The sequence below is a fragment of the Ostrinia furnacalis genome, unplaced genomic scaffold (assembly GCF_004193835.3).
Source record: "Ostrinia furnacalis isolate ACB-3 unplaced genomic scaffold, ASM419383v2 OfSCF6514, whole genome shotgun sequence".
Taxonomy (NCBI): domain Eukaryota; kingdom Metazoa; phylum Arthropoda; class Insecta; order Lepidoptera; family Crambidae; genus Ostrinia; species Ostrinia furnacalis.
Genome location: NW_021136753.1, coordinates 1 through 11,050, shown reverse-complemented (window position 1 = coordinate 11,050; position 11,050 = coordinate 1). Strand labels below are relative to the sequence as shown.

General features: G+C 41.4%; 1 protein-coding gene across 1 annotated transcript; it reads left to right on the top strand.

The window, feature by feature from the left end:
* Nucleotides 1–826: 826 nt before the first annotated feature.
* LOC114362450 (cholesterol 7-desaturase-like) lies at nucleotides 827–10,190 on the top strand (the record flags this gene model as incomplete). Its single annotated transcript, XM_028317873.1, has 5 exons — nucleotides 827–913; nucleotides 7,507–7,766; nucleotides 8,361–8,544; nucleotides 9,551–9,736; nucleotides 10,024–10,190. Coding segments are annotated over exons 2-5 (789 nt in total), but the record flags the coding sequence as incomplete, so codon positions are not given.
* Between the last annotated feature and the right edge of the window lie 860 nt (nucleotides 10,191–11,050).

Here is an 11,050-nt window from a genome sequence, read left to right as displayed (position 1 = left end):
ATCTGTCAAAGTATGAAATTGCTATGTCCATTAATATTTTTTCTAAAATTTAGATTTGTAGTTTCATTAAAATATCGCAATTTTTGTATGAAAAATGAATTTGTTCATAACTATCCATAAAAAACGGCAATTTCATCTTTAACACCTAATAAATTATGTAATAAACATTTATTTATGACTCTGAGTACAATTATATGACTCTGAGTACAATTGCACTTACATTGCACTTGGCGGAATTGAAAGCAACGTTTCGTTGTAGACGGTCTGCTAAGTGAACTATTGGGTTCGTTCACGCGGTTTCATCCCGTTTTTTGCAGGATCCCGTTTACGAGTAGGTATGTTTTTATGTTAACATTCGGACTTCCCGTTTGAGTTTCCCGTAAAAAAACCGAACCGTACGGATTTGGAGATCGAATTTGAAAGTAACACGTGTGTTCACACGAACTGGACTGCCACAACCTGCATTACTGGATCCCGCGAAACTGTCTTGCCGTGGTCACGGGCCTTAAACTGATAAAAAAAATAACTTTTTTGTCAAAATCTTTATGTTGACCCCACTGCAACAGTAGGTAGAGCTACCAACCCAACATGTAAAATTCAGACGAAAGAAGTTTTATTCAGAAGTTCAAACGATAAATAACCATAAGCTGTAGTCTCTAAACAAACACCGAATACCATTAAACGAAACCTAATTATTTACATCCAGCCCATGCAATATTCATCCCGATTTCAATTTGTAATGAATCAAAAAAAAAATGGCGCAGATTCGTTCAACACCGTCCCATATAAAGTGAGATAGGTAGATCGTTTACCAGTGTGGCGCCGCGCTCGGTTGCGTGTGTTGGTGCGAGATTCGTTTTTTGAATTTTGAGTTTTTGGCGGGAACTCACCAAGGAGTCTGCAATGTGATTGCGTGAGTTTTTTTTTCTGTTTTTGACATTAGAATTTGACATTTGGGATGCAAGGTTTTTTTTTTCTTTTTTTTTTTGGTACACACATGCATGATTGATTTTCTTTGGCGACACCTTTTTCACTATATTGTACGAACTTCGTACCTACAGCCTATTTTCATCAGAAATTAATAATGTAGGATTCCAAATAGTGCAAGAATTTTAAATCAGTCCAGCAGGTTTGGAGCCTATTCAATACAAACAACAAAATCTTTCGTTTTTTATATTTATAATATTAGCGTAGATGTAGATAATTAATTTGATAAGAATTCAGCACTGGTCTTCTCCTGGAAGAGGGGCTTTTCTAAAATGATTTTGCTTGCGGCTTGCAAAAGCCAGTAAAGTATAAATCCTATTATTTATTTAGAAGTTATCCAAGTATGAAGTAATGGATGATATTAAATGAAAGATAGATGATATCCGAGGGGGATTTTCCTTGATTTCAGTAAAGATGTAGCATTTTACTGAAACCAGACGCGGACTTCTTGAGAGAGCTTGAAAGTGATGTTGCACTGTTTTGTGTCATTTGCCTACACTCATGCAAGTTCACGAACACTTCATGGTTAATAATAATCCACTAATTATTACAAGTTAATAGTGGCCTGAAGACAATTTTTGGATATTAAAACAAAACTGCTTAAAAAACATGATGCGTCTTTCTTCTTCTAGTCGTGTCGACAATAAACCTACACAGCGTCAGCTCAAAACTCCGCTAGAAGAGAGGCGTTGTCAGTAGCCTTCATTAAAAATGTTCTTTTAATATTTCATTAATGCTTCAATTTCCCGCCAAGAAGTCCCAAAATACAAACTTTAGAAAAATCATCATCAGCCCTTTACAGTCCACTGCTGGACAATGAGCATCCTCCACTATAGTGGAGGGTTTTGCCATAATCCCCACGCTTGGCAGGCGGGTTGGAGATCGCAGTTTAAAAGATTGATGTTTTTAATAGAGCGCTGCTGCCCGTTCTCTGTTTGATGTGTAGTCCCTAAGTCGCCTCTTACGACACCCGCGGGAAGAGTAGGGGTTGGTGACAAATGTATTCTACTCTGCCTTTACCACACGGCAAAGAAAATAAAATACAACTGCCATAAAAGCTCAAGTACACTATGCAGGAAATTGGCCAAGACGTTTAGTGTGAACACCATCTCGAGTTTGTTCCGGCGTTTCTTCTCAGCACTTGCCATATGTTTGTCTCGAAGCGCTGGTAGGGCCCAAAAGATAAGGAGACATGTAAAGTGCCCCATAAGGGCTACCTTTTCTTTTTTATGTAAATTACATTTTGACGTTCATAAGTGCCACTTGTGGTCTAAACTGAATAAATATTTTTGATTTTTGATTTCTTTTTTATCTCGGATACTTTCTGACCTTCCCCATCCGTGCGTCGCCCATACTTCGGTGTGCGGGCTATGGGGTGGAGTTTCGTAAAATTAACCCGTTCTTAGTGAGCACCTACGCTCTAAAAGGACCCCCATGCGGAGACTCCTATCACTTGTAGTTTCTAAGATTTCGTGATGAGTGAGTGAGTCAGTCAGTGACCTTTCGCTTTTATAGGTAGATAGATAAATTAATTTAATTTGACGATAAAATAATAACTATTTATTTAGCCATTTGCGGGGGGCCAAGTTTTTTTGATAATAATAGAGCATAGTACAGTTTTATCAATGTGTCAGTGATATCCAAATTATCTATGTAATCTTCAAACAGGGAAGATAGGAAAAAGGACACGATTAATATCGAACAGCGAGCGCCAATACTCCATACACACAAATGCTATAGCTCCAGAAAAACGCAAAAATGGTTGAAACATGACATTTCCTGAAATCCTGAAAAACGAATTGGTTTTCAATTTGCTGCATAATTATTGTAGCACAGAAAAACAGTAGCTGGTACTTCAATAACTTTTTGTCATAATTCTTTTAGGGGAAGGAAGAGTCATTTTGACAGCTCAAAAAAATTATGTCAACTAATTGCCAAACTATCGTGCTCTAACGCCCATATTCACAAACATTACTATGATGTCTCATAGTGCGCGTGGACGCACAGGGTGACATACGAACCAATCACAGAGCTCTATTCAACGCGTGCGTTCGATTTGCCGCTTCACTTAAGCAAACATCGTTTATGAATACGGGCGTATAACTTTTACAACCAGCTACAATATTGTGTAGTTTCATTGAAATCCGTCTAGTAGCTTTTGCGTAAAGTAAAAAAATTAACGTGTTTGATGTAAGAGTATGACCCATCAAAAACAATACTTGTCAAAAAAAACAAGTCTCGCAACTCAGTTGTTCTACGGTAAAAAGTTGTGAGATCCATGTAATACCAAGTCCAGGTCAGGAAATCTTTAACGTTTTACATAAATATATTGACTTGGCCATCAAATCAATCAATCAATCAAATAATTTATTGTGCATGAAAACACGTGTAGGATAGTTTTTATCTCGGTTTTTGAAACAGGGACGCGCGTGAATACGTTTTTCTGTGGGTAGCGCATTTTCTTACATAACTTTTCAATTCCTATCATTGGAGGTCCGAAAATATTTCTCATACAATTTGATACCATAATGATCATTCTTCATAAAAAATTTAAAACCTACATATTTAAAAACATAATCATTGATATTCATAATATCACTAATCATACACTTAGTTTTTACTAATATTTGTTTTCATATATTTTTCTATACTAATGATCGAAACTCATAATCATTCGAATAAATAACTATAATATTCATAAATGTGATGTATCCTAATATTTGTTTTCATAAATTTATTACTCATAAGAGTATTTTTCCATATTATTGAAAATCATGATGTCTATATACGTATTAAATCGTATTTTAACATTAAATTAATTTGAAATGGTCCAAAACAGGCAATATTTTGTGCCACAAAACTAACGTGACAGAAACGAATCACTGCAAAACCGACTCCACGTAGTCTTGTCTGCCCTACCCCTAGAGTGTAATTTAAAAGTCGGAGGCGCGGAGGGAGGGCAGCCCTCGCCCGCTGTAACGAGGCTCAGGCACCCGGGTGAGCTGGAGCGGCTGAGGCTGGTCGCCGAGGCGCCGAAGGCGCCGATGGCGATCCAAAAAGCCGAAGCTGCGGAAGCAAGCGTGGGTGCCTGAGCCTCGTTACGCAAGGGCGGAAGAGCTGCACATCCCGCAGCGCCGGAGACGAGGTGATACCAATGCATGCTGCATGCTTGCTTTCATGCTGCATGCTCTGCATGCTTATCTACTCTATTAAATTATATATGATTTTTTTAAAGATACGAGTATGTCTGTTATAAAGTAAATTATTCTGAACAACAACATTATGAGTTGAAGTATGTTCTTAGTAACAACATTATTAATTAAAACAATATGATCAATGAATGTTATGAAGAAAAAAAATCTGAATATAAAAATTATGTATTTTAAATGGTTCTTGGTAGTAACAGTATTGATAAAAAAAATATGATTACTAACTTTTATGAGCTCCGATGGTAGGAATAAAAATGTATGAATAAAAAAAGTATGAAAAATAAAATTATGAAGAGAGATTATTATGAACACAAATCGGTAGTAAGACAAAGAATAGGATTTAGAATTTTATGTGAGCCAATATAGAACCTTTTCTGTGACATACAAAATTTCACGCGGGTGAAGCCGTGGGCAAAAGCTAGTAAAATATAAAATTATAGGGAACAATAAATTGATAATAAGACAGCTTAAAGCTTCCAAAGATCTTTTTACTTTGAACAAAACCAATTTATTGAGATAAACAATTTCTTTGTAAGATGCAAGTTTTATTGCACCATATTGTGTAGGTACTGAATTCAATTTAAATGCATTTATTCAAAACGTATAAGTTGAGTTAGGTCATATTGAATAACTTTCACGATAAAAAAGATGAAAAACATCTAGATCTTTGTATCTCTTTCATATTTGATGTGGATGAACAAGATGGATTCCGCGTTCCATTTCAATTAAAGTAGTATAAGACCCGTGTCTTACTACTTTAATTGAGTGTGAGTTTACATCAAACGCGCAGGTCTTGTCAACTCGGCGGGCCTGTCGGGCAACCCGTAACCCACAATTGAGGGGACATCTTTAAAAACCCCCACAGGTGGGGGCTGGCGGGGCGTTTGCCCGGGCCCATTCTTTGGAGGGCCGCTCTCGGTACTTATCTGATCAGCAGAGCTGACCGAGCAGCGGCATGGAGCAGACCGTAACCCGCTACGGCGGGCCGGGGGTCCTGTTGTACCAGGGCCGCGAGGAGAAAACCTCTATAAAAACAACTGGAGGAGGGGATTGGGGGTTCCCTCGAAGCAGCCTCTAGCCTGAGGCGGAGCTGCGGACGAATGTCCAACCAGGACAATAACTCGCGGTTCCGTTTCTTTGGGCTCTGGTGGAAACCGTCGGGTTTTAGTGGGTAGGCCCCGCCTTTAGTGGGTAGGCGGGGAGAGTCCCACATAACCCACTGGCCGACCCCATAGACCAGTGCGCAAAGCATTTCCCGACGAAAAGAAAATAAAGGCCCTCAGATACATGCTTCAGATTTATATGCTCTGTCACGTCATAATATGTCAATGTCACCCCTCCCATGCCGCTCCCATACCTCAGGCACTGACTGAGTTAAGCTCTAGACCTAAACTCTGATTTTTAATTCGACGGAATTTTGACATTTCAGAAGTGTTGTCAACATTGAAACATTCCCACTAAGAATGGAGAACATTTTCATAAATTAAAAAATAATCCTTTCTTGAATTTAAGGTTTCACTTGAAAAACTAATGCTTAAAAATGTACCGATCATTTCAAAATGGTTATTTGAATTTTTATTATCATATTTTTGAAGTTACAAAAAAAAATGGGAAATTATTTTTCTATTACTGGACTCCCTTGCCAATAATCCATGGGTTACAAACCTGTTTTATGAAAATCCTTTTGTTAATAAAATCTTAGGTTCATAAAATAACCAATTTAACAAGATGCCAATTTTATAATCCAAGTTGATTATGACGACGATAATGATGATTGATGATCAATACATATTTTCGTTTATGTTAATATGTTGTCTTACTGTGTTAAAAATACGTTTTTTTCTATTTAAACTCTAATATGTACATAATAATTAGTGTACATTGAATTGATACAACAAACAATAGTTAATTCTTGTAAGTTTTACTTGATGAAATTTCATTTCATATTATTTATTAATAATTCAAAGCAAAAAAGGCTTATTACATCTGAATTGTCAAAAAATGACAGCTGTCAGAATTCCGTCGAATTAAAAATCGGACTATAGTTAGCAAGTTATTCAGAATGAAAATACAGATTTAAAAATAAAATAAATGGTAATTCCTGTAAAATAAATAAGAGGCTGGAGGAGGAGCCTGGATGCGGGCAGCGCAGGACCGTTCATTGTGGAAAACCTTGGGGGAGGCAGAACGAACGAAATAAGAGGCTAACAAAGGTGACTCTCCCACACAAAGGTGAACTCCACTTTGAGAACCTCATTTTTCGAAGTCGGTTAAATGATAAATAGATTAGATTATTGACACAAAATGCTCTAGTTCATTTCGTATAACCAATCCATTTTCAGTTACTTTTCGCTTGCGCAGAATTTCACATACGCACTTTAATGCATAAATTATTTGAAATGTTACATCAACAAAGTATTGAATTACACTTCCGTATACGCGACCTTTGCTAATTCAATAACTATAAGGCTGGGTTGCACCATCATACTTTAACTTTGACAAACGTCAAAAATCTGTCAAACTCTATACAAAAAACACCGGTTATCGTCATAGTTACGGTCAAAGTTAGGTGGTGAAACTCAGGCTTAGTCGGCTAAAATTAGGCTAAACATTACAATATTAGTGTCAGTCAATACTAGTGTTAGTGCGTGGAGCGGAGAGAAGTGGAAATAATGAAATATTTTTGGTTATTCAACACACCGGTCCACCTTGTGGGTGGACGTCACACGCTGCGTTTCCAGTACGTGGCCTCCACTCCAGAACCTTGCTGCCCCATCGGCCTTCATTTCTGCGTACGATGTGCCCTGCCCATTGCCACTTCAGCTTGCTAATCCGTCGGGCTATGTCTGATAAAGGTAGCAGGAAGGCGCTGGATGCAGGCCGCTACCAACCGGGCGATATGTAAGTCATTGGGGGAGGCCTATGTTCAGCAGTGGACGTCCTGTGGCTGAAATGATGATAATGATGATTCAACACACTTCTTTTGCTCCGTTCCGCTGTGGTGGAAACTGAGCCTGAGGCTATGTTGCACCACCATACTTTAACCGTAACTATAACCACCGGAGTTTTTGTGTGGTGTTTGACAAGTTGAAGAAAGAGTGCAACCCAGCTAAGTTTGTGTTTTAACCGGATCCACTGCTGGACAAAGGCCTCCCCCAATGATTTCCACATCGACCGGTTGGTAGCGGCCTGCATCCAGCGCCTTCCTGCTACGTTTATGAGGTCGTCGGTCCACCGAACGGACGCTACACGCTGCGTTTTCTGGCCCGTGGTCTCCACTCCTGAATTAAATAAAGTTTTCTTGTTACAGTAACAACAATGGAAGAATCATCGCTCCACAAAATGGCGTGCGAAATCAAAATGGACGCTGCAAGCCACATGCTACCCAAATGTCAGACCGCCATCTTGAAAAGTGACAGTTTACTTTATTTGAACATGACGTTAAGTGCTGTGCGGTCTGTGATGATTTTTTTGCACGAACATAGTTCGGTGATTTTCGCATCTGTGATATTAGTGATAGTTTTGTATGTGTTGTATAAGTGTTATTGGAACCCAGTGTTTTATAGTAAGGTAAGCAATCACATCAAGCATAGGCGCAGACCACTGACTTTTAGTTGGCCGATAGTTGGGTCGGGCATGTCAGTTTAACTTTCCCCGGGACAAACTTGACCTTCACTGGTTGGGTTATTCGGTCAAGCTGTAGATCCTGGTTACACAGGAGTTGCAGTGGTGGGGACGAGAGATGGGAATAGTTCCGTTTGGTGAGCAAAATGTGTTAAATAAGTCCAGCAGCGCGAGGTTCGGACTCGCGTTCTTTGGATCTTGGATTTGGCCAGTCCGACATCGACACCGTAGGTCTATTGACGCTTAAATTCGTTCGTTTCAGCCGAATGACGTCCACTGTTGGACAAAGGTCTCCTCCAAGGTTTTCTACAATGAACGGTCCTGCGCCGCCCGCATCCAGGCTCTTCCCGCGACCTTCACCAGATCGTCGGTCCACCTAGTAGGAGGCCTGCCCACACTACGTCTTCCAGCCCGTGGTCGCCACTCGAGAACTTTTCTGCCCCAACGGCCATCGTCTCTACGAGCTATGTGCCCCGCCCACTGTCTTTACATGTCTCATTCTTTTTTTGTCCTACCAGCGCCTTTTTTTATTATTTACAGGAGTTAACAGACATAGGCTTCGAGCACATAAGACCCGGGCCGGACAGACCCGCGAGAGTGGCGCGGGCGCAGCTCGCTCGTAAGCTGGGATACAAGATACCCCCGCCGTATCCTAATGGGTGGTTCGCGGTGGCTGAGAGTAGCGAGTTGAGGGTTGGGGGTGTTTTGGCAGTGGATGTCTTGGGTGAGTATTTTAATTAAATAATAACCCTCCTTCTGGCGCAGTCGGGTAAAAAAAACACGTAGAGCTGTGGTATAAGATACCCCCGCTGTATCCTAACGGGTGGTTTGCGGTGGCTGAGAGTACTGAGTTGAGAGTTGGGGGTGTTCTGGCAGTGGATGTTTTGGGTGAGTTTATTTAATCATCATCATCATCATTTCAGCCATAGGACGTTCACTGCTGCACAGTATAGGCCTCCCCCAATGATTTCCACAATGGCTGGTTGGTGGCGGCCTGATCCAGCGCCTTCCTGCTATCTTTATGAGGTCGTTGGTCCACCTTGTTGGTGGACGTCCTATGTTGCGCTTTTCAGTACGTGGTCTCTACTCCAGAACCTTGCTGCCCCATCGGCTGTCAGTTCTGCATACTATGTCCCTGCCCATTGCCACTTCAGCTTGCTAATCCGTTAGGCTACGTCATATATTTAATTAAATAATAACCCTCCTTCTGGCGCAGTCGGGTAAAACAACAGGTAGGGCCTTAGTATTAATTGCCTTTCCAAAAGAGGGGAAGAGGAAGACCTCAAACCATCTGGATGACGAATGTCCAAAAGGACATGAAAGTATTGGGACTCCACGAACAAGACGTTCAAGATAGAATCAAATGGCGGTGCTTGATTGGAAAAGCAGAAGAAGAAGAGGGCCTTAATATACCTATTGCAAAATAAACGCGCATTGAACACTTGTTTAAATTGACATCGAGTATGGAAATTTAAGTTTAAGCCAGTGTTCAACCCGCGTTTAGCTTTTTTTATAAAGCTCATTAATTCAATATCGACATAAAACACACCCCCGTCATTCTTAAAAGGTAAAGGTCATAGCAGACTTTCAACATGAAAAGGGATTCACTGTATCGCCTTTCGCGAGCTGTCATCGCCTTCCACGCACTGTCAACCGCGAGGGGAGGCGTTTACGTTACGGTGCGAGAAACTCTAAAAACTTATTTTAAACTAATATAACCTTATTTTCAGGTCAGAACCTCTGCCTCTTCCGGGGTGAAGACGGCGTCGCTCGCTGTGTAGACGCCTACTGCCCCCACTTGGGGGCAAACCTAGCTATAGGGGGGGCTGTCACCGGCAACTGCATCCAATGCCCCTTTCACAAGTGGACTTTTGGCCCTGATGGCGTTTGCAAGAGCGTGCCGGGAGTTGAAAAAGGTAATATTTAGATTTGAGACTACCCTTTTTGACGGCCGATAGTTTGGTAATTGCTTGTAGTTGAGCCCCCGCAATAACACCGGCGGCAGAGGATGAACGCCTAAAAGATGGACAGATGACATCCGGCAACAAGCTGGAATAAACTGGATGCAAGTGGCCAGAGACAGAAGTCGGTGGACGGTTGAAGGAGGCCTTTGTTCCGCAGCAAAACTGACGTGACCGTCATAGTCCACAGAATTGCTTGTTCTTTGTGATACTGAATAAATACTTATACTTTTTATCTCCAGCTCCTCGCGGAGTCGCCGTCAAGTCCTGGCAGACCTGCGAAGCTGACGGAGCCGTGTGGATCTGGCACGACGCCGATGGCAGAGAGCCACAGTGGAGCATGGGCTACAGTCCTGGAGACTGGGCGTATAGAGGCCGGAACGAGTTCGTGGTCAGCGCGCATATACAGGTTAGTTACAAAATCTTGGGTTGAAAGGTCTCTTCTGAAGTCTCCTGTAGAATAAAATAAGACAACGTAGATTTCAGACTTTTATTCGGCCGATAGTTAAGCTTCTAATTTGCAAGAAACCCACCGATACGAAATCGGTGTACTAATATATTCCCATACGGGACTATTCCCACCTCTCGTTCCCACCACTGCAACTCCTGTGTAGCCAGGATCTACAGCTTGACCGCCATAAAAACTCAACCAATGAAGGTAGGTAATGTACTCCCATAGTGATTAAAGCTCATAGCAGACTTATAAACTCCCCCCCATTAAGTGGGGGCGTGTTGGGTCCCGCCGTGTAGGGCGGGACGTCCGCGGAAGGCGCCTTGGTCGTTTCTAGTACCCAAGGCGCGACCACTATGCGGCAGAGGGAACACTCCAGGTTTTTAGTGGGTTCGAGCCCCACTTAACCTGCCGTCCCCCGGCGGTAGGTATGGATAGGCCATTTTCCTGGGTAAAAAAAAAGACATAAACTCGGAAAGGGATCAACACCGTATCGCCTTTCGCGAGCTGTCATCCCCTTTCGCGCGCTGTCAACCGCGAGGTAGGTACCTATATTGTGGTAACGAAGGACAACTACGGAACCCTACACTGGGCGTGGCACGACACACACTTGTTATAAAGGACAATGTTCGTTCTCCATACATTGTTCGCCTAAAGAACCAACAATTTTGACATATTACTACCCGAAAGCGAAATAATACGATTCTGTGTGTAAGAACAATGATTCCTGATGGACACTTGCCATAAAATTAATGATTAAGAATATTAAATCACAGCGATTTTATAATATGTCGTTTATGACAACATGGCGTCTAATG